Source organism: Pavona decussata, unplaced genomic scaffold (assembly GCF_977016875.1).
Source record: "Pavona decussata unplaced genomic scaffold, jaPavDecu1.1 SCAFFOLD_260, whole genome shotgun sequence".
NCBI classification, from domain to species: domain Eukaryota; kingdom Metazoa; phylum Cnidaria; class Anthozoa; order Scleractinia; family Agariciidae; genus Pavona; species Pavona decussata.
This window is the reverse complement of record NW_028145663.1, coordinates 956,175-980,446: the sequence shown is the minus strand read 5'-3', so window position 1 is coordinate 980,446 and position 24,272 is coordinate 956,175. Positions and strand designations below refer to the sequence as shown.

General features: G+C 38.1%; 2 protein-coding genes across 2 annotated transcripts; one reads left to right on the top strand and one right to left on the bottom strand.

The window, feature by feature from the left end:
• Positions 1-1,178: 1,178 nt before the first annotated feature.
• On the top strand, positions 1,179-23,341 carry LOC146456163 (BOS complex subunit ncln-like). The gene is made up of 18 exons (XM_085093467.1): positions 1,179-1,500; positions 7,583-7,776; positions 9,094-9,238; positions 10,318-10,412; positions 11,857-11,940; positions 12,367-12,440; positions 13,156-13,185; positions 13,733-13,821; positions 15,570-15,694; positions 16,766-16,777; positions 16,885-17,069; positions 17,689-17,776; positions 18,793-18,831; positions 19,204-19,311; positions 20,502-20,557; positions 22,102-22,155; positions 22,313-22,391; positions 23,107-23,341. The coding sequence occupies exons 1-18, from the start codon at positions 1,326-1,328 to the stop codon at positions 23,170-23,172; spliced, it is 1,698 nt and encodes a 565-aa protein (XP_084949593.1). The 5' UTR covers positions 1,179-1,325; the 3' UTR covers positions 23,173-23,341.
• LOC146456164 (uncharacterized) lies at positions 3,579-4,934 on the bottom strand. Its single transcript, XM_085093471.1, has one exon. The coding sequence runs from the start codon at positions 4,807-4,809 to the stop codon at positions 3,745-3,747; it is 1,065 nt and encodes a 354-aa protein (XP_084949597.1). The 5' UTR covers positions 4,810-4,934; the 3' UTR covers positions 3,579-3,744.
• Positions 23,342-24,272: the final 931 nt, after the last annotated feature.

The window sequence follows — 24,272 nt, the reverse complement described above, 5'->3', positions numbered from 1 at the left end:
TTTCTTTCTGTGTTTATCCCCTCGATTCAACTCATGTCAATTATGCATACCATATTTCCTCGAATAATAGCCAGGGGCGATTATTTCTTTTTCATCGAAAGCGGGCGATTATTCGAGGGAGGCGATTATTTCAAATATTTCTCACAGGAGGTCGTGCCCTAAATATTTTGTTTTATTATACCATTAAATCAAAAAACTAATCACATAAAAAATAAAATGAACATGGGCTTTTTAAGTATTTCAAATTTGTTTCGTTGATCAATCAATGTTCAATTATGTCAGAGCCTAAAAAAGTGAAATACATGAACATTACCATGGAAAAAAACTAAAAAAAAAACCCCAGTGCTTTTGTAACCATTCAGTTGTGACGATTAAATGAAAGCTTGTTTGTTACCCAAGATGTCAATTTTTTACTTGAGACGAGGGGGGGGGGGGGGGATATAAGAAAAATAAAATGGCGAGAGGGAGGGGGGGAAGTGATTATTTGAGGGAGGCGATTATTTTAAATATTTTCGTTAAAGTTGGGCATTATTCGAGGGAGGCGATTAATCGAGGGACGGCTATTATTCGAGGAATTACGGTATGCTCGCTACATACAAAATCCTGCTTCCTTGTGGTCTATGTTTGTCCATGCACCTGCAGCTGCCGATTTGGATCACCTTCCAACTCCCAGATAGTTTTCGAAATGAAAAGAAACAATCCTGGAGATTGTCTTCGTAAACTGCCATAATTCTGATAAAGGCAGGGTATTAAGGGAGGGTGGATATCAATACCAAATATTACTGAGATTCCCCGAAAAATATTGATACTTGCGAGAAATATATATCGGCTGGTTTGATCCCTTTTGATACTGTTCACAAGTTCATAAAGGATGTTATTGTGCTGAAAACCAATATTTTTCCATTTGCGTATGTTCTGTTGCACTGAGTATACTAGTATCATAGTATGAAGAAAGTACCACAAAATTGAAGTTGAAACACTCGGAGTTGCTATCATGGATGTTTGTTTTGTTTTGTACCATTAAGTGTTTAACATCACTGAAAAGTCTTGGATGATGATATCATAATATCGGTATCAATATTGACAAAAAGGCAAATATCGGTAATTTATATCGTACTCGTATCGGATCGATTTTAGAAAAGGTATCGGCTCACCTGGCCGTTACTGACCAGAGGACTGGGGACCACTCAAAAAACCGCTTACCCGTCACAACACGTGTTCAGTCGGTTAGAATTCAGCAAAAGCTTCACGCGACGTCTTTGTGACATTTTGCAAAGAATATTATAACATTACTTTGGTATCTTTTACGTCTGTTTACAAGAAAAATGTGGGAGAACGTGCCTGATTTCTTGGAGCTGTTCAGGAACTTTCCTGTTTCTATATCTGTGCTGTTTGTAGTGCCAGTAGTCCTTCTAAGCGGGCCCGCGTCACCTGTAATGGCCGCTCATGAGTTTCCAGTATTCAGAATGCAGCAATTTGACCTTCATCAGACGCAAACAGGTAAGACTACCAAAAAGAATTAATAACATAGCTTTCGAAACTAACGCTTTAAGTAGTCAAAGAGTCATCGAAGGTCGATTTTTTCGTGAAATCGGCCAAGCACATCTTAATTTTGCAGGGTTAATCAATTTTTCGTGTTCCTCCCATACTTTAAGCTTAGTGCGATCTGAAAAACCTCTGCGATTATTCTTACATGTATGTGCCGTCATTATTGTAGTAAAATATTTTCAAACTATTGCTGTAGTATAAAGCACTGAGATCGTGACAATAATTACATGTAAATACAAATTGACCAAGTGCCAATATTCCCAAGGATGGACCAAAGAAGTCAGATAAATACCAGTATTAAAATACAATATGTACTGCTTAGCTTTTCAAGCGGGTATCCAGTGACAAAACATGTTACAAACTTGAAGCAAAATTGGAGACTCCAAAACTTGCCCAATCAATCAGAATCTTACTACCAACTCTTATAATTTTTTAGTGCATAATCCCCAGTTTGTAGTATTTTCTGTCCCTGGTGCTGCTTCTGAAACATAAATATCATTACTTTCCCTTATTTTTCGTAGAAAAGAGAATACTTTCACAGGATATGCACATATCCTGCTCTTTGGTTTATGAACTGTGTACGAAATTCCATCCTGCTTCCTACCAATGTATTTTTTATTTTTTGTACTTACATCAATATTTGTGACCTTCTTTGGGAAAACGTACACTAACGATATTTGTGACCTTCTTTGGGAAAACGTACACTAACGATATTTCGTTAAACGGTCTAGGCCGTTAGCTATCCGTTAGTCATCCGTTAGATAAATTAATGAAAACCGTTAGAGGCGTTAGTCAATCCGTTAGCATCTAATCCGTAACCGTTAGAGCGTTAGTTGAATCCGTTAGAGCGTTAGTTGTATCCGTTAGAACGTTAGATGTATCCGTTAGAACGTTAGTTCTATCCGTTAGAACGTTAGTTCTATCCGTTAGAGGCGTTTTGCAGTCCGTTAGTCTGTTAGTTAGTCGTGTCCGTGATCCGTTAGTATCCTAATCTTTACCTGTTGGAGCACGAGTCCTTTCAGCCAGAAAACTAACGTACGATCTATCGGCATACTCTGTTAGAAAGAAGTTTCAACGGAGACTGGCTTCCTTTTGGAGAATTGTAAAACCATCGCTTTAAAAGAACAATCAAATCCTTACTTTTGTAAGATCTTGTAACCGATGTTTTAGACAAGAATTACAGTCAGTGAACGGATGTAGCAGGCGCCTTGAAGAGGAAATGAAACAGTCGCAATCACTTTAAGGTCCACAATAGAACCTCGTGCAATGACGAGTACTATCCGTTCAAGAATTAAACGGCAAGTGCTATCCATTAAGAAAAATAATTTTAACATCCATTTTACTAAACGAGCAGCCCGGCACATTCCGTAAGCGCCATCCGTATGAAAAACAATGTTAGCATCCATTAAAACGACAAGAAGTATCGCTGGTTACCGGTAAACACTAAAGCTGCGAACATTCGAATGCATGTTGTATGCAAATGATCTGCGAAAGCGACCGAAAATTCAGCATTTTGTTACTCTTTGATGTGCGCTTGTTTATGTTTAAATTGACAACAATAATTATTTTTGTGAGGTTAAACACGAAATGCGGAGAGAAAATATTCTGTTGCTGTGGCGAAAAGAAACCCGACACTGAAAGCCATTCAACATGCATTTCTGCTTTCGCGTATTGTTTTCACCGACCTACTCACCCGCGAAGCTTATCAATCCATCGCGCGTGACGGGTAACACAACACAACTGACTTTTTTGACAGCGTTGTCTTGGTAACCACTAGCGTTGGGCCAAACTCGATGAACTTGCACTTTTCATATGAGTGGGGAGCACAGTACAGAATTGCCTTTGATTTCTCGGGTTTTCTATTTTTATTTTCCGGCGTCGCAAAATTTTAGTTATGTTAAAAATGCATTGTAAGAACTGAAGCTCGCGCACTTTTAGTATTTTACGAGTACTTTGGTTCGGTCGCGCTTCGCGTTCGTTATCTTCGTACATTAGTTTGTTTACATTCAGACGTAAAAACTGACATGAAATTAAAATCAACATTGCATTTTAATGTGAATTGTTACAGTTTGTGCATGAAAGATGAATTAAACTCTATACTACAATTTTTAATTAGTTACATCAATCTTCTTTGATACCTAAAAATAATTGGTCATAATAAAGCTTAATTGAAAGGTCGTCATCAATTCAGACAGTTCAAGGTGCGGGTGCCACTAAGTCTTCTGTACCGGGCTTGCAAAACTGGCGTATCTCCCTGAATAAGTAATTCTTGCGCTCTTGCGAGAGACCATCGGGGCTGATTGTAGTTTGGATAACAGAAGGAGGGAGATTCGCTTGATCTTTTAACAACGTAAAAGGTTGTTCGGGGCTTGTGACGAACTCTTTGCAGAAAACCATTCCTGGACTGTCCTTTGAAAATCGGAAGTGGTGGTACTTCTTTATATTGGGGATTCTCTTGAAGTACGGTTCCAGAAAGGATGCCCAGTCGAACACTGGAACTATGACTCTGCCATCATGAGTTCCCACAAGCTGTGCCTTGTTAACACCAATGCTGCTTGAGTTTTCGACAAGGCGCGCCAGCTCGTAAATAGACGATACGTAGGTGGCTTTGTATGATTTTTTAATCATCCCAAAGCAACGATCTGGACTAAATTTAGTGTGGCCAGCAACAAGAAACGAGTAGAGGATTGAATCATGGAGGTGCATCATAACTCTCCAGGCTAAGTACCATACAAAGTAATTGTTTTTGTTCTGACCCGCGCAGTTGTCAGCGTTGAGATGCGCGTCGGTCTCCCCGAGTCCATGATGTGCAAAATAGTAATGGACGTAGCTTATAGTTGCGTTCGCTCCTTTACCAGCGGTAACAGCCTCGTCGATCAAGAAGTTGACTTGCTGTGGGATTGCCTCGCACATCACTCCAAATATTCCGCATTTTCGGGGAGTTTTAAAATATATAGGCCCCGGTTGCATCGGGTTGCTTGGGATGTGCACTTGCTGAGCGAAGTCAAAAGAGTAGTGCATTGTCCCCTTCAGTGAACAAGCGTTCCGGTTTGTGCGATTCAATAATGCATTGTCTTCGATGTTTTCTAATGTTTTCTGTGAGTTTGCACAAGAATTCCTGTAGAATTCTCTTTCAGATTGAGCGCAATTAATGTGATCCTGATGATCCTTGATCAATTCTGCTTTTTCGCGTTCCGTAAGGTTGGCGGCACGTTGGAGTTTGTTTGTGTTCTGTTGACAAGTAATACAGAGATCTGTCATTGGCTTTGAAACTACAACATTCGGATAACATTGTCCCCAAATTTGATGAAATTTGGGGTAGCTGACTGCTCGTTTGTTCGAAGTTTGGCAGGCTTTCTCATACACACGCCAAACACCTATCTTTGTTTCAGGGTGTCCAGTTTAACAAGGCTAGTTTATGTTACACTATGTATGGCCATTTTCACACTAGAGACAGATTATCCGTCTGAGACAGATTATTTGTCCCAGACGGATTATCTGTCTTAAGGGACAGTGTCATTTTTAGACAGATAATCCATCTAATTTTATCCGTCTGATTATCCATCTCTTGAGATGGATTTTAAGGACAAATTACAGCAGCTGTATCTGTCTGAGACGGATAATCTGTCTTGTATGAAGTTCTGTTTTCACAATGGGACTGATAATAATATTCGTCACACGAGTTAACCGTCTAGATGAATGATCCATCTTTAGCATGAAAATGGCCTATGTTACACTGTGCTAATAGTTGATTTTAAGCCATGTCTTACATCCAGCCAAACTTCTTGTTGAACCCTCAAAGTTTCCTGGCCCAATGGTTTCACAGAAGTTGTCTGCTAGCTTGTAAGGTGGAGACACAGGTACAGCTGTATACTGTATGTGCTAATGAACTCCTTGGAAAACCTTGCCAAATACTTTCAGAGGTAATCCTTAGATGGACTACCTGAAGTATTCCATCAAGAGGTTGGGGTTTTAGTAATGCTCCTATACAGTGCAGGCCAGAATTAAGCGAACTACGCAGACGCGTTTTATACGCAGCAAAAACGCGCATGCGCGTATTTTTAGACGCGTCTAAATGTGCGCGTTTTTGCCATTGTTATTCATCGCCGCAAGTTGTCTTTGTGTGGTATTGTCAAACAAAACAAAAGACTTCAACTGGTTAACGACAAACACAAAATTAGCATTTTATGAAGTCAGCGAGCGACAGCTATCATATTTCGAATCTTATCCGCTTCGTAAATACTGGCGGCTTTAAAAACCACCCCCAGCCGATATTGAATATTCACCGTATGTTATAGAAAATATAAATCTAAGCTAACTAGTCGAATACTACTTACAAGTTCGAAATTAAAGCGCTCTGTGTGCGAACTCGTAAATGATAGGTGAGTGTTTCGAGTTATGCCTTCAGTTATTTCAAAAATTACACGCACATTGTGACTCAAAAGAGAGCGTTTCGAGGTTTCTTCGAAGGGGTGAAAATGGCAATAGAAGAAGCTCTCAATCTTGCAAAAGTTGCTATTATGGCTTTATCCAAGTGAACGTAAATATAGGAATGCATCAAGCGTTGCGGTACTCAGTAGACTCTCAGTATTTTACGTTTAGGTTTGTTCCGGGGAATCGATCTTATCGCTCACACTAGACCCGAATGAAATTTTGCAAAATTGAAGTTTCCTATTTTACTTTAAGCCTTTAACCTATGGAATTCCCTTGGATCTTTAAAGTCAACTGAACGATTACATTTTGCGGCCGGAGATAGCAAATGCTTGAGGTAGAATGAGGGAAAGTTCACGGTAAGTCAGCAAATCTGAACCGAAGCGTGCGAGAGGAGCGAAGTCTGTTGAAAATCATTTGGTGGATTGACTGATTTTATTCCGGGTCGTAATTTATTTGTTTACTCTATATGATTTACCCACAAATACTGTATTATTCTCGAACTACCCGAATCATCATTGCGGCAAGGAAGAAATAAGAATAGCCTTCAGAAATATAAACAAACAAGTTAAATCCTTTCACGGTCTACGTACGCAGAGCTCGTTTCGCAAAGTACAGATCTTTAAATTTAGAAACACAGCATTCCCGGCGTTGTATTCCTCTTTTAGCTTGTCACACACAGAAGTCTGACTGTTGTAGTCTTGATATCTTCAATTCTACAGATTTTACTCATCATTTCGTTTCGTTTCGCAAAATACAGTAAGCCTCGCAGCAAGTTTTTTTTTAAGTTCTTCCATGCGCTCAACAACATGGAGTTGTTCTTGTGCTGAGCCGGTTCTACAAGAAAGTCGACAAGTGTAGTGATACTTTGTCAAACCCTTCTGAAAGGCTTTTCCCAGGCAATTCAAAAGAACAATGAAAGATCAACAATACGAAAACAATGAGCTAGCTCATACATACTAATGCGTCTGACTAGACGCGCATCTGCAGATTTTTAGACGCGTATACGCGTCCGCAGCAGACGCGTATAACGCGTATGTTTTGGTTCGCTTAATTCTGGCCTGCACTGTAGATAGTTGCTTGCTGCTATAGAAAACAATACAGTCACCTCTATTAAGCGGTCATGGTCACCCTTTACTAAGTCCCAACGAACTGTTTCAAGTGTCTTGACCTGTTTTAAACCATCACTTTGTAAAAGAGAACCACTCAAAGATGGTAGCAAATAGCGTCCCAGGCAATTGAATTTCTAATGACCTACAATACTGATTGTAGGATCATGACATTAATGTTTTGTTAGTCCGTTTCTATACCATGCTCTCCTTTGTTATCAATGCTACTTTATCACTGCAGTTTCGTAACAACCAAGTAAATGATTCTGTGAGCGCTTTTGTGCATGAACTATGAGGCTAAGTTATCAAATGTTGTATAAAATGTTGTTTTCATCGTGTTTGACATGTACATTCTGGTTCAACTGTAATAACATTTTTTTTTAATAGAAGTCATCACCATAATTATGTTTTTGTTTTATTTTCCAAGGGTTCACAAATTATCTGATAAAAATGTTTAACGTGTAATACTGTATTAATAATATTTCATTTTACAGGTTCTCGTAGTTCACTGGTGAATATGGAGGCACGCCCCCTGACATCTGACATGCTGACACGTCGCTGTGTGGTGACCAGATTGTCTGATCTCACTGTTGAGAGATTCAAAGAAGCTGTCCAAACTTTGGGGGCAGGGGCTGTATTGATTCTGCTCCCAAAAAACACATCTGTAGCTTCTCTTGAACAGAAGGAGGTAAAATATTACCATACATGTATACTGAAAATTAGAACTAACCTTTTTGCTACATGGAGCGCTGCTTGTAACGAGAAGGTCAAAAACCAGCTTTTTATAGTATAGTGATACATATTTACTAGTTGTTTTTTATCATTCTTCTTCCCTCCATTTCAAAAGAAAGCATTTCTTGCCCTGATGAATTCATTTTGCCTCTTTTCCTAAGATTGATAATGATCCTTGTTGTCGTAAATAATTTCTTAATGTCCCACATCCACCACATAAATTCAAATGCCCATCTTCATTTCCATCTCAACAAAATGACACAGGTCCCTGAAATAATAAATTCTTATTTCATGTGTTGCATAATTTTTCACTTAATCTTTTTCATTCAATCCATGTGTTCAATGGGCAGTCTCAGTTGATTGTGGCTCTTAGCAGACATTGATCCAATGCAAGAACAGTAATAATGGAGTATCATTCATCATGTTAGCTAAGAGTCAACTCACTCTGATAAAATGACTGCTGTAATAATTATTGTTTAATAAGTATCTGTTTGGCAGATTAGCAGGTGGCTTTTGACCAATGCTCAGTTGAGTACTGGCCAGGAATTAGTGATTACTCAACTGATATTTGACCAACAATTTATTATATCAACCGAGTATCAGCTAACATTTGATCAGCATGTTCATAACCCATGAGCTACATGTTGACAGAGGGATCCACTGACTCAGCTGCCCGTTGTACACACAATCCATCCCTTTCTCCATGAATCGCACTCAGTTTGGTTTGACTGTACCTCAGCTGAGCCGAGAGGAGAAAGGAGATCAACAGCTTTGTCAAAAGCCACTCTTGTGCATGCTCATTGCCTTGCGTGGAAGAGAACTTTGCAACATTTGAACTTTCCTGCTTGCCAAATTGTTTGTAAATTAAAGGGTAATTATTTTTTCTGAGGACTTTGATATTAGCATACAAATGTACATGAGGTAACAGTGAAAAATATTGCTTGTTGCCGTTAGCTAAATGGCAATAAGTAAAAAGGTAAAACAGTGTTTGTTATTGATAGTTGGCCTTCCTCAAAAGGCATCTTCACTTATCAATTCATAAAACCAGAATAAGCAGTTAAAATACGACAGCTATTAATAATAAATAATGGACATCTACATCGTAGGTGAATATTGTCAATTGAAAACAAATTATTCATCTATATTTGTTACTTGGAACCAACCAGGTTTTAGAATGTTAATTAAGTTATTAATTATATTAATAATTAATAAACTTGGTTTATTAATAATGTTGTTGCATAATGGGCAAACTCAGTGAAGTGTTTTGTGTTAGGAGTGGCAACAGTTAGAGAGAGATCTGTTGACTGTGGAGGTGCCAGTCGCTGTATATTTTGCGTATGAAGACAGGGAGCTGACTGAGATTTATAAAGATATTGAAACAGCTATCACTAGTGACCAGGCTGGCTCAGCATTTGAAGGTACAGTATGTGAACCTGGGCCAGGTTGTTTGAAAGCCCGTTAACGCTAATCCATGATTAAAAGTTAATCAAACGTTTTCATTGTCACTTGTTAAAATTGGTTTAAAGGCTAATTTCAAGGGTAAAGAAAAGTCTAAGTCAAAGCTGAGGGCCGAAAATCTTTTGGAAGAATCTTTGTTGATTAGGTAGCAATTAACCTCAAGTCAAAGATTGCGTTAATACAGGATTAGCTTAATCGGGCTTTGAACAACTGGGCCCTGAATATTCCTAGCCGTTTATCCTCCACCTCCTAAAAAGTGCCAATTGAAAGTGACTGGGCTACGCAGCCTGTAAATTTTACTTTGTGATTGGCACTAAGATTTTGCTGATGACATTGTTGTTTGAAAGTTCCCCTATTAGTTTTCTCCTGACCAGAAGACAAATTTTCTCAACCTGTACCAAAAGAAATTACTGCTTTACTGTTTATTGCATGATTGCAACTCCACTATGTGCTGAACAGTTTCCTCCGTGTGCCCTGATTATAATGATTTTCTCTCTGCTAGCTAACTTTACTCCTCCAGTTTCAGTCCATCTTGTTTCACACAGCCCCAGTAATGTTAGCCTATATGCAGTCATTTCTGCTGTGATCTATATTATGTGGCCTGTAAAAGCTTCTTTAGTTGCCAATTCGTCCATTAGTCCACCTAGCTTCACCTTTGCCCCGTTAGCCAGACAATTTCAGGGATTCGGCAGTCCCTTACTTGGCCTGTCGCCAACCTACATGTACCACTACCAGGAGAAGGGGTTAGACTTTGTAGACTTACTGCTCAGTAGCTTTCATTTGAATGCCCCACTCTAGGATTTTATCCACAGGCTTGTAGGCTAGAACGTCTGTCTACAGCACCACAGGAACACAGTTCTTGGGATTTCATTTCAATAGTTGTAAACACTTTGGGATATCGTTCTTAGACTTGAAGAACCACCAGTCTTTATGTGTTATAATAAACAGCACCAGAAGTGCTCTTGAGGGCTTGCATGGTCACACTTAGAATTTCTTCCATAGTTAATTAATTTGTACTGTTTTTTTTTGGTTTGTTTAGCTTTGCTTGGAGTGGCATCAACTAGTGGCTATCAAATGCTTGTGAATGTAGGAGAAACCAAGCAGATTAAAGACATGGCTGTTACAAGTTTGCAGGTATTATTTGTCATGCATAATGCCATAGTTTCAAATTGCACATGTAAACCAGATGCAACTTTAGTGAAATGTTGCTGTTGGTTTTCTGAGAAATCTTGCAAGTTTGCATCAAGTTTCAAACATGATCAAAACCCCTGTGATATCACAGTGATAAATTGAGCTGAAATCACATCTACAGTAATTTACACACTCCACACACAACTTGAGTGCAACAAAAGTTTCGTCAAAAAAAGTGTGGCAAAAATGGCATTAAATTTTTATGATTGTGTAAACGTGCCTTTATGAACTACAATATTTACCTGTCTGAGTGGGTGTGTTGGTCACACCCATGTACGAGCTACACCCCAACCCTGTTGCTTAAAAGAAAATTTCTCGGTATAGTTACTAACAGTAATTCTTGTGGAAGTTTAAAGGCCAGCTCTCCATTTTTAATGAAGTCTTTAAATATTGTTTCTCTTTCAAAAATCGTTGCCGTTTCCACAGAATACAGGGGTGTATGACACTGTAACCCCACCAAATGAGCACCTTTTCAATATTCTTACCACTTACAGTTCCATTGGGCACCAAGTAGCTCATTTGGTGTGAACCTTGTAAATTTTTCCACCTTTATTTTAACTAACAGCAACATTTGGTCTCCCTCAGTTTCACTAAATATTGTACATTGTACAAATTGCCCTGACACTATGTACCTAACTGCTCTTGAAATTAGCTCGTTGTTTTGTTATTCAATCCCTTTCTCCATGAATCGCACTCAGTTTGGTTTGACTGTACCTCACCTGAGCCGAGAGGAGAAAGGAGATCAACAGCTTTGTCAAAAGCCACTCTTGTGCATGCTCATTGCCTTGAGTGGAAGAGAACTTTGCAATATCTCCTCCCTTGCCCTTCCCCCAAAATTTGAAATTCAGTCTTGTTAGGAGCATTAATTTTTTATGTGGCTTAAGAGGCGAGCATGACAGGCTGGTTAAGGTGGTGGACATCTAATGTGGATGTCCTCAGATTCAAGTCAATCTCCCCACCATTAGTTGTCCATGGGTGTTTGCCAGAAATTGAGAAAGTTCTGGCCATCGAAATGCACATCCTCTAGATTTTTCCTTAATTACCTGGAGACTCCTTTAGCTAAAACCTTGCGACTTAATGACCAAGGTGTTGTGAAATAATTTTATTGAATGGTAAACCCGAAAAGAAATAAGTAGACAACAAATGTACTGACAACAGGTTATTGTAGTCTTGTGGTGATCTGAAGCCATATAATCTGGCATGTATTTTGAAGGGGATCCTCTTTTTGATGTAAAAATACAGTGTAATAAGGAAGAAATGTAGGAAAAAGGCTGTTAATAAAAAAGATACCAGGATGTTGAGTAAAGTTTTGTTAAAAAGTAGTTACTTTATTTTTGGTTACATATTCATGCTTATAACCTGTTGCCTTGTTTGTGTTACTTTTTAGGGGAAGTTACCTGGGATGGGTATTGATGAACAGCTTCCTACTATTGCTATTGTCACTCACTATGATGCCTTTGGGATTGCACCGGTAAGATCATTGACAATAGGTACAATTGAACCTTCACAGTAACAGACAGCTCCATTAGATGGACACCTCTGCTAAGACACTCTGTCAAGGTCATAGTCACATACAAGCAAATGTTGCTTTTTTAAAGTATGGTCCACACAGGGCCGTCATTAGAAGTTCTAGACTTCCTCAATATTAGTGATTTCTTTTGTTTCATAAATTATCAAACGCATTCAACTCATTCTGGAAGTTCTTGATTGCCAGAGGCACTAGAAGTGTTTCAGTCTTTAAATCAAGCCATGAATAGTCCTTGAAATTTGTAATTAAAAAGTTGGCACAAGATTTTGCTCTCCCAGAACCATGCCAATACAGAACAGTACTAACAGTATTTTTCCACTCCGGGAATAAACTCTTTATTTGATTACTAAACCCATCACATGTTTCTAGAGCCTTTCATTCGGATCTGATGACAATGGAAGTGGAGTTGTAGCTCTTCTAGAACTTGCAAGATTGTTTTCAAGGTAAGCAAAAAAAGTTAATGACCAACTTTGACAGTCTTTCCAATCTCTTTGTTGCTTCATGTTTCTGAAACTAGAGTTACTTAATAGCTATTTTATAATTTTAATCAGTGGTAATTAAGTGATCCCTTTCTCCATGAATCGCACTCAATTTGGTTTGACTGTACCTCAGCTGAGCCAAGAGGAGAAAGGAGATCAACAGCTTTGTCAAAAGCCACTCTTGTGCATGTTCATTGCCTTGAGTGGAAGAGAACTTTGCAACATTAGCTGCAGAAGAATTATTGTACCTTTTTTTTTTTTTTTTAATTTTTACATGTATAGTCATATTTATAAAAATTAATATCTTGTATCGCATTGCTTAGATTGTGACCATAAGCTTTTACATTACATATAATTATTAATTTCGCAGCGTATTACGTAAAGGTAATAGAAAAATTGATAGCAATTTTGTTTTTGAAATATCACTCTCTAGAAAAGGAAGCTGTCATATTAATTTCCTACTCAATAATAATATTGTGCCAGCATTAATCATGGGGATTGTATGCCTGGAATTACTTGCTTACCTTGTTCAGTTCATAGCTTCTTAACTTATTTTCCTTGCACCAATGTTTGAGTGTTTGTTGCAGCCTGTTTGTTGTTTCCTTGTGTGATCCCTGTACATTTGCATGTACTGATAATAATTATAATTGTTATTTCAATGTGTTCTTCCAATTTTCAGGTTATACTCAGACGCTAGAATGCAAGCAAGGTATCCTTTTTCAAAACTGATAAAAGAATTATTTGTAGTGTGTTAGACTCAAGTTCTTCCTATTTATTTTGGAGTAATCACACACAAAAAAAATGATTCCAGTTTATTATTCCTCAGAGAAATCATTTCATATTAATTCCTCCCAGTGTTCTAAGAGCAGTTTCATGTTACAGAAGACTGAGGTTCTTTATCAAATATTTGAATGAGCAGTTTTGAGCAACATACAGCAAAATCTTTGTGACAGTGACCCCTTAACACCTATTGGAGTTTCTGGGACACACGCCTCAGAACTAGCTTCTGAGGGTCCCACTTAACCTGAGGAATATTCACAAAAACATTCCAGGGACCAAACGTATATTCAGTACATGTAAATGGAATAAGTTGGTTTAAATTAAGCCAGGAACACGACTGTTATGTATAGATTGCAATGAGGCTTTCTTGCAAACAATATTCAACCAGTAATTCCAGTAGGTACTTATAAATTTAAACAAAAGTAAATAAATTGAATAATATTTTTGATCACATTTAGTGCCTTAACATTAAATAGATACAATTTGGTCTTTTTTCTATCTGGGGCTGGTAAATTTAATTATCAGGGCACCAAGCGATGGCTTGAGGACAATCTAGACAATCCAGGTTAGTAGGCTGCATCGTAAACGTTGACACAGAAAGCCAGTTAAACAAACAACTTTTAAAGTCAAGGAGTCAATGAAGAATTTTTTGAGGGGTCAGTAGGTGCGGTCCTCTCCAAATCTTCTCAAGAATTACTAGTCAGTCATTTTGTTTGGCCAGGAAGCCATCTTTCCCAGGTTTTTGACCTGTGACCCCTTTCTTATCTGGAACACTGGAAAGCTAGTCTACCATTCACAAGTGATAGAGATCCTCTCAATAATTTTGGGGAAAAAAATGAGGCTTGGAGAAATACCAATACTTTGAGATTCTTGACAAGTACAATGTTTATAAGTGAGCTGAGGCCAACTGAAAGTTCATTGTTTTGTGATAGGGTATAATTAGTCTTGTGATGGTGAATTAACGAATGAACATATGAAGCGAACATATAAAATAAAAATATAATAAATAAATGGGAATTTCAGTGGCACATCCACAGAGTGGCTATTCGTCCACTGTTTCCAGGTCGAATCGGAATTTGGAAATGTTGGTTTTTTGTGGAGGGAGGAAAACCGGAGTACCCGGAGAAAAACCCTCGGAGCAGGGACGAGAACCAACAACAAACTCAACCCAGATATGGCGTCAACTTTGGGAATCAAACCCGGGCCACATTGATTGGAGGCGAGTGCTCTCACCACTGCGCCATCCCTGCTTGACCCCAAATTATAATAATTATGTGAACTGGAGGTGACAAAAATGCACTTGTATCTTGTGAATGAAAGACCCTTGCAGTGAAGTCAGCAACATATTAAAGTATGTAATTGTAAAGAAAGAGCTGAAAAAAGCCCATTATGTACAGTAATGTGACTCAAGCCCATGACCCTGACCTGTGGTAGTACTGCAGTGTTCTACAAACTGAGTAATGAGCAAGAGAGAGCTGATTATTTTGTGACTTCAAATTACACCAGCTCTGTAGATAACAAATAGGTGTCGTGAACTTGAATAAAATAATTTAATATTATATTTATTAAAATTTAACAGTTATGTAAGTAAACTGTAGGTGAATGATGGATGCTTGAAGCAAACAGTGATATAGGCAACCTTAGCAGTTGGTAATATAGCATACCTTTTTAAAACACAGACAGAAAGGACATCAAAACGAAACTGGAAACAAGGCAAATTAAACATGAAAACAAGATAAATTAAATTTGGGGAAAAGCGGTCATTTTTTTAAGCAGACAAATTTGTTACCTAAAAAGGGTATCGGTTTACTTTTTATCTATCAAAGATTTGAGTAATGTCATGGTGCAGAGCATCGAAATGGATAAATGTAATCTCAGCGTAACAAAGCTATGATTAAATGGAACTTTAGGTTGATTTTGTTGTATGGGGCTCAAGAGATGTACGACCATCAAGAAGGGTTAACAAGAAATACGTAAAAATATATTGTAAAAACCCTGGCTTCAAACCTTGGAAGGATATTTAAGATTCCTTTGCCTAAAAGATTAAGCCTTGAGGAGAAATGAATAGGGCACTCCATTAGCAAGTCGAAGAGATAACATCACCAGGAAGAAAGAAAGGGAGGTTAAGAAACACTTGCATGTGTAGCACCGAGGAAGCAAACTTAATCAGGTTATTTACCTGAGATCCCTCTCTTATCTGGAACACTGTGTGTGGCTGGTATCTAAAGGGAACTTGAAGTTGCTAGACATTTTTTTGGATAATGACATGCTGTTGTTTATTCTGACTTGTTTTAAATCTGTGCTTCTTTACAGAGACAAGTGTGCTAAGTGATGTTGATTACGTGTTGTGCCTGGACAGTATTGGCAAAACAGATAATCTGTTTCTACATGTTTCCAAACCTCCAAAAGAAGGAACTCCTGCTTTTGCCCTAGCCGAGGTACAGTGCTTGCAATGTATACATTCAACAGACTCTTACTACCAGTCTGGGGAGCAGGGAGGAGGTGGGGGGCACTGGGGGGGGGGGGGGGGGGAGTGTGCGGCTCGGTCTTCTAAACCCTGACCCTTCTTCTGAGGAAAATTTTACAATTTTCTGGTACCCTTTTTCATACCTGTTCCCAGTTGTTCAAACTGCGGATAACTTTATCCAGTGGATGAAATATATTGCTTGAAGTAGATTTATGCACTTGATAGAGTTATCCACTCTTTGAACAACCAGGTCCTGGTCTCTGAAATTTAACCCGTTTACAGACTCTCAGACCAAAATAATGGTATCAATTATTATTGATACCCTACATGTACACTGTATTTCTGACCAAAACAGGTTAACAAACCATACCCATTGGTGCTGCACATACCTAATTATGTAGCTTATACAGGGGACTAAATGACAAAGATTACTTTTAAAATTATAATGAAATTATTTCGTCTGCAGTTATGAAATTAGTAGAAACAGCATTAAAGCATTCAGGTGTTATTTCCATTAGTAGGTCAAGATACCCCATGTCATGTTCAACATTTTCTTTGAATAAGGAAAAATAAAGTTACTGTAACACAAATTCCAAAAAAATAAACAGACGAGTACATGTTATTGACAAACTGACCTGACTAACCAAGTAACTCATTTCCTAGGCATATGTTGTATGCCGCATAGATAGCAAATGACCTACATTGCCCCAAGTCTTCCTGTAGCTCAGTAATGAGATTTTACTGCTGTGTTGGAGGCCATGGGTTCATTTCTGCAGGGTGTATCAAGGACTCTGAGTTTGGCTCTGTACATGCTATCAAAGACCAAGCTTTTGCCATACAAAAGCATAACTTTCAAAGCATAAGTCATATAAACTTGCATTACTTTGAGGGCAGGTTTAACAATTTCTGAGTATTGTGTTTTCCATACAGATCAGTGTCCTCAAAATGTTTGCAAAGCTAAATTAGCTATGTTGTTGTTAATCTTTGGTTGAGAATGTCTGCTTGTGCTAACTACTCGTTCGTTTTTGATTTTTTCTAACAGGAATTTAAAATGGTAAGCTTCAATAACTCCTTTGTTATTTTATGGCATATGATCTTACAGTGATGGTTATAATTTGTGTAACAGAATTTGTGGTAACGATATCATAATCATCTTGCCAGGTTGCAGAAGCAATTTTTAAAGAAATGAACTTCTCTATGATACACAAGAAGATTAACCTGGCTGAAGAAACGTTGTCTTGGGAACATGAAAGGTTTTCTCTACATACCCAGCGCCTTCCTGCTGGCACTCTATCTCACTATGTTGATCCACAAGTGCTGGGAAGATCGTCCATTTTTGATGTTAGGTGAGGTTTGTTGCTGTACTTTGCATACTACCAGGCTTCATGTTACGGTTTGAATAGAAGGGTAAATTATTTTTATTGATAAAGGGTGACAAATAGACCCTTCTCCAAAATGGCGACAACAGATTTGAATGAGTTAAAATTGAACTGAGTGAAATTTAACTGATGCCAGCACTGGAAAGAGCACCTTTACTTTAGTAACCTTGCAAAGTTTCGGCTTATTAGGTGTTATAATTATCAGCTTAGGAAATGTAAGATGAAATTTGACAAATTTACAGACGTTTGTTTGACTGGGGGTATACATCATACCCCCCGTCATACAAATGTCTGTAAATTTTTCATTTTTCAACTTACATTTTCTCAGCTGATATTACACCTGATATGCTGAAACTTTGCATGGTTACTAAAGTAAAAGTGTTCTTTCCAGTGCTGGTATGCATTGTTAATTTTAACTTACTTGAATTTTCGGCCACCATTTTGAAGAAGGGTCTATTAGATGGCTGGGTTACATCTTGGTTTCTTGTGGTAGACATTATATTTCAAGTTCCTTGACAGTATCTTCTAAAAGACTTGTAGTTAGTTACTGTATTAAATTTTTGTATGTGTTGTTGCCTTCCCACAGATCCTCTGAGAGTGATAGTAAACTTGAACGCAACATAGGATTCATTGCTGAAGTTCTTGTTAGGCATATTTTTAATTTAACAACAAAGGTGAGCCCTGTGTCTAATTTGCCACACACCATAAACACTCCTGACTATTGAAAATTTGGCTATAATGTGTGCTAACAGAATACAATCCCCCCCCCCCACAAGGAAGTTTTCTCCTTTGGAACCCCCCCTTTCCCCCCTGCCCCCACTACACCCTGGGATTTTCCATTCTAGAGGCTTTTCGTAGTACTCCCCCACCCGCTAGGGAGAAAGCTTAACCCTACAGTGTATATACCCACCTCCTTATCCTGGGGTGGAGGGGCGGGAGGAGGATGCCGATCTTCCCACCCCTATCCATTACTTCAAGATCATTTTAAAGAGCTATTCAGTAAAGTAAAACTTGGGGAGTTCATGTGACAAAACCTGTCACCTATCGTCTTTGCACCAAGCAGCTTATAAGGTTGGGGGGGGGGGGGGGGCATCCAAAACTGTTTCCTTTAAACAGTATGTGAATGTCACCATTTCTTATCAGCTGCCATTTTGGGTTTCTTCATTTCTCAAAAACTACCAAAAACTGTCAAAATTGACTCACAAGTAGTCAAAAGCAAAAAAAGAAATGGTAGTGTGTATGTTGCATAATACTAATAATAATATAAAAATATAGAAATCATGGCAACGGACAATAATATTTAAAACAATCAGAATTTACAAAAACGTACTTGTTAAAATGGATTTGCTATAAAACATCAAATTCTGCAGCCAATAACAGTCATGCAACAAATCTTTGTGCGATAAATGTTAGGTGAAGTCACAATAGTCTGAAGTGCATGAAGTCAGCATGTTCATATTCTGTCCTCCACCCCTAAGGATAAAAAATTATGGTAATAGATTTATAGGAACATTCTTTTTTTTGTCAATCAGAATGATAGAATCTTGGAGTCAAGAACATGTTCTGCTCCCAAAATACCGTAATGAAAGAATTAAGTGGTGTGCCTTGTAGTGTGACAGTTTTTCTTACATACAGTAACAGCTATCTGTAAAAATGTTCTAACTGCAACACAGTCATTGATATTTTTCAGGGCTATCCAAAAGATATGAGAGTCTTCAGCGGCTCTATGGTAAGTAAATTAACTCTATATATAACTATTAAAAGTCCTGTGAATTTGGTCTAAGATGGCCTGTAGTATGGCCATAGGTTCAAGAGTTTGGGTTCAATATTATTACAGAGGTGTTCTTCTGAATTGTAAAGCCATGTTGTTTAGTACCCTTGGAATATCAACTCTTTTGTGATTTCTCCAATGAATAATTTGACAGTAAAGGCCAAATGTTTCCAAATTCAAGAGCTGAAAGACATAAGTTTCTCTGAAATTATAAAAATAACAGTCTCTTGAATCAGTGTTTTTCCAAAAGTTTTTCACCTGTAAAAATTAGGTAAGGGTCACAATGTTGCTTGTACTAATACTTGAACTTTCCGTTTTACATTTTTTTAGGCTGTAGATTCACATTTTATTAAAACATGGATGGATTTTCTAAGCTCTCAAGCTCGGGCAGCTCAGTTGTTTCAAAAAGATAATCCACTTCTTACCGGCCTGGAGCAGGTAACAGAAAAGATAATTGATAGAATTTGTAATGTAACTTACAGTATAGTTGAATCTTTTGGTCATCAGGGTTTATTCTTGAAATTGTTTTGTCAGGGACCAGTATTGTTAAGGGCGATTTACATGGTACAACTTTGTTGAATGCGACAAGCTTACGACAGGCCTAACTGTACAACATGAATTGTCTCGTGTAAATCAAACCTACAACTCGCTTACGACTGCCGTGCATGTCACAAAAAAATTCGTAGGATTTTAAAATATGTTGTGAGTTGTGTGCGATTTTTTGCATGATACGAGCAGCGCACGCTCTAGAAATCACATGCGACAGTCATAAACAATAGTTGTACTGTCTAAATTGGCCTTTAGAGGACCTCTAGTCAGAAAACAGGCTCAAGATATCTGAACTACTCATACACAGCTTTAGACTTAGCAACACATATTTATTGGTGGTGTAAAAACTAATATCAGACTTTTGATACATGTAAGTTGCTCCAGTGGCTCATGTAGCTTGAGTTTGCAGTGCAGACAGGAATTGGTGGAGGGTCACTGGTAGAGATCTGTAACACCGCTCTCATAACTGTGATCATTTCTGTTTTAATCCTATGCAATTCTTTTTGAATTGATTCAGCATTGTCAACCCTTTAAGTTAAAATAATTAATAGTTCCTTTAGTGGCCATTTGGTGATCAACTCTCTAGGTTTAGGCACTCCAATTTTGCTCAAGTTTCAATGGCAAAGTCCCATTCTTTTTACCAGCTGGAATGACAGGTTCAAGTTTAGTTGATTCTGTTTCTTCTCTTCATGAACTGATTCTTTTTACTGTATAAGTTGGGAAGTTTTCTTCAAATCTGATTCTCAGTACCAAACTTTATTAACTTTACTAATTTGGTCGCAACTTGGAGTTTTTGGCAGTATTTACACCCTTTCAAAAGTTATCATCTTGATGAAATTTGGTTTGAATTATTTGTCATTCGACCACTGCATTTGTTTTGTAAACAATCGCTTTGTCTGCTGCATAAGTACTAAAGGTTACTGTAAATAAAACATCAAGGGCAGCTTACAATAGTTTCATGCAACAGAAAGATACTTACAAGGAAACCAAGTGTTTCCTGTAGTACATGTATCCAGAGCAGCATTTGAAAACAAGTCTTTTGTAACATTCCTGTCTATCTTTTATCTGTTTCCTTGTAGAGTTTCTCAAAATTTGTTAAAGATGTTAAGAGATTCTCAGCCAAAGCTGACAGAAGGTGAGGTCCTAATAATTCAGTCTGTCTGTCCATATGTCGGCCCATCCATCCGTCCGTCTGTCAGTCAGTCAAGTCAGTCAGTCGGTCAACTCAGTCAGTCAGTCAGCCAGTCTGTCAAGTTAGTCAGTCAGTCAGACAGTCAGTCAAGTCAGTCAGTCAGTCAGTCAGTCAGTCAGTCAGTCAGTCCGTCAGTCAGTCAGTCAGTCAGACAGTCAGTCAGTCAGTCAGTCAGTCAGACAGGCAGCCATTACAGCGGTTACCAATAACACGCGACCAATCACCTTCAAAAGACTCCGATAAAGTTGCGTTTTGGTTGACGTCAATCATAGAAAAGCCGTTGAAATTATTTTGAATTCTGGCAACAATTCAAGGCAACAGAACCAAGAAATTGACATTTTTATCCGCTGACAGATGGTAAACTTTATGAAAGTTGATTTCCAAGCCAGTTTATCTAAAAGAATAGGCATTGTTTAGACGAAGCCGTATTTTTTATGAAACATTTTAAACCGCTACATGTGATAATTTTACAAAATCAGCGATGCATGCAAGTGAGCAAATTATCACGTGCAGTGAACATTAAAATTTTTAATTCAAAAACACCTTTTATTTTCACTTGATCTACCTAGGAAATCAATTTAAATAAAGTTTACCTTCTCTTAGCGAGGCAAAATTTCTCAGTTTCTTGCCGGGTTACCTTAGAAACTTGTCAGAATTGAAAATAATTTCAACGGCTTTTCTTTGATTGACGTCCACCAAAATGCAACTTTATCGAAGTCTTTTGAAGGCGATAGGTCGCGTGTTATTGGTAACCGCAGTAACCAGTCAGTTATGAAACCAATCAGTCAACTAGTCAATCAGTCAGTCTGTCATTCTGTTTGCCTGTCCATACAAACACTCTGTTTTCATTATGGTAATCAATTCAATCTGTTAAGCGACACTTCCACTTATCCAGGCTCAAATTGTACTTGAAAGCCTAGGGATTTCGTAATTTTAATTCTTTATTCTTAATTTTTAAGTTTGCGTTGGGGCGTTTTTACATAGGGCTAACCTCTAATCTTCCTTTCATGATGCCGTTTTCTTCTTTCCTTTCCTTTTCTTTTATTTTCGCGTTCGATGTAAGAATGCACTCCAAATTGCGTTGGAGTCGAGATTGTATGGGACAATCAATCGAACAACGAATGAATGAATGGATCTTGGGTCGCGTATCTGGCATCCCCCGCCGATTTTGCAGGGGCGGATGACATCATCACCAACTTGGTAAAGAAGAGAGAGACTGGGACCGAGATCATCGACCGCACCCCCTAATCATAGATTATTACTAGTTTGATATGTATATTTGTATGTATTTACATCTAGGTCTTTGAGCATCATTGTAATATTTGTGTCTTGAATAAAGCGTGTTATGTTATGTCTGTCTGTCTGTCCATTCCTCCACCTGTCAATCACATTGAGCCACTTTAGTGATTGGCGTCTGTTTTGCCCAAGTTACTTGTATGTGAATAGTACACCAGGCTCAATTTATTTCTGTGTGTTTTCTTTTTCAGAGACCCTGAATTTGTGTTTTATGACAAACCAGACACAACTATGTTTGCCTATAGGTAAGAGCTGTGCACGGCATCGCTGTTTATTGTTCTTATTGAATTCTTTTTTATAGTAGTTTATTCCTGTTTGATTCTCTCCACGAAAAATGTTGTGCACGCCGTATTTTAGGGTTGTCAGAATGATAACATATGCGAATATTTTATATCGTTTTAGAGTGAAGCCAGCGATCTTTGACTTGTTCCTTGCCCTTGGCATTGCATCATATCTTGGGCTCTTCTATCTGGCACTTGTGGTAAGTTTACAATTTTACTAAATATTTCTGACTACAAATCAGTTGTGGGAAAGCTTGGAGGTTGTAGTTGCGTAGACAATTAAGAAATGGCTTGGCCTTCTGCTAAATCAGCCTAATCATTGACGGAGTGGGCGACCTAAACAGTGGGTCACAGGGCTACGTGTTTTCTTATAGACGACTTAAACTTGGACCTTGTGGTGTTATAGTATAATGTGTTCCGTTCCGGTGGGAACACATCAATGTTCCATTACTACTCTTTCGGAACTCTTAAACGTCTTGTAGGATGGATATTCGATGATGTTATTATCCAACTGTAACACTGCCCAGATATGGTCATGGTGGACTGAATATTCGTCGTCCGTAGTCAACAGATATCCTGCGATATAAGTAATTTCGTGTGTCGGGGAGAAAAATGGCAAAATAAAGATTGTCTCCAGCTTTTCTGCAATAAAACTGTGGTATCAATGTGCTGAATAATAAAACAATTATCTTGTCAATCTTGAGGAATCTCCACTGATTTTAGCCAACTCGGCCTAAGGTCTCGTCGGCTAAGTATCAGGCGATATTCCGCGCGATTTCGCAGGATAATTGTTTAGTGTTCTCTTTAAGGTGTTTTAGTTGCATGTCTGGTGTTATAACCCAGGAAAAAAAATACTCAAAATACTTTCCAGGGAAAAGGCATCTTTGTGAAGGATCTCTTTACTCTTTGTTGCAGAATTTCTCCATGTTAAGCGAAATTCTTCCAAGGCCGGTGTCGAGTCTAAAAAATAAACAACAGTGATGATATTCAACCAAGTTCGGTAACCGCTCTCCCCACACTTGCTCCAATGTGGTGTAATTTCTTTTGGTATTGTTTTTAGTAATATAAAGCTCTGCTCACATTGTGTGTCAAGACAACCTTTATTAAGTTTTTCTACAATTGTGCGAAATACAATAAATGTGTCAATAGTTGTGCCTTCTTGTCATTTCTGTGCTCTGTGGTCGGCAGAGGTATAATTTATTTTGTAGATACTTATTTTTGATATCATATTTCATAACCAAGCCTAATGTGAATAATGTATTATTCTAGAAAGTGACACAGGCATACTCGGAAAAAAGACATCCGAGTGCTCCTATCAGGAGTCGAACCTAAGACCTTCCGATTACTAGTTCGGATGCTCTACCACTGAGCTACAGGAGACTCGTGGAGCACTCGGATTTCTTTTTTCCGAGTGTGCCTGTGTCACTTTCTAGAATAATACATCATTCTTATTCATTCACCAGGCTGGAAATATACCATCACATTTATTTCACAAGCCTAATGTCTTTCCCATTACAGCGGTTACCAATAACACGCGACCTATCGCCTTCAAAAGACTCCGATAAAGTTCGTTTTGGTGGACGTCAATCAAAGAAAAGCCGTTGAAATTGTTTTGAATTCTGAGAACATTTCAAGGCAACAGAACGAAGAGATTGACAGTTTTATTCGCTGACAGATGGTAAACTTTATGAAAGTTGATTTCCAAGACAGGTTATCTAAAAAATGCGCATTGTTTAGACGTAGCCGTATTTTTTTTATGAAACATTTGAAATCGCTACACCTGACAATTAAATTAGTGATGCGTGTAAGTGAGCAAATTGTCAAGTGCAGTGAAAATCGAAATTTTTAATTCAAAAATACCTTTTATTTGCGCTTGATCTGGCTGGAGAGTAATTAAATAAATTTTACCTTCTCTTAGTGAGGTAAAATTCTCAGTTTCTTGCCGGGTTGCCTTGGAATCTTGTCAGAATTCAATATAATTTCAACAGCTTTTCTTTGTCTGACGTCCACCAAAACGCAACTCTATCCGACTCTTTTGAATGCCGTAGGTCGCGTGTTATTGGTAACCGCTGTAATTCAGG

Excerpts from the sequence above, each read along its gene's own strand:
- LOC146456163 (XM_085093467.1), top strand. The coding sequence starts at position 1,326 with ATGTGGGAGAACGTGCCTGATTTCTTGGAGCTGTTCAGGAACTTTCCT. Across the intron at positions 12,441-13,155 it reads CTTGCAAGATTGTTTTCAAG|GTTATACTCAGACGCTAGAA; the intron begins GTAAGCAAAAAA and ends TCCAATTTTCAG. Across the intron at positions 20,558-22,101 it reads TCAGCCAAAGCTGACAGAAG|AGACCCTGAATTTGTGTTTT; the intron begins GTGAGGTCCTAA and ends TTTCTTTTTCAG.
- LOC146456164 (XM_085093471.1), bottom strand. The coding sequence starts at position 4,809 with ATGACAGATCTCTGTATTACTTGTCAACAGAACACAAACAAACTCCAA.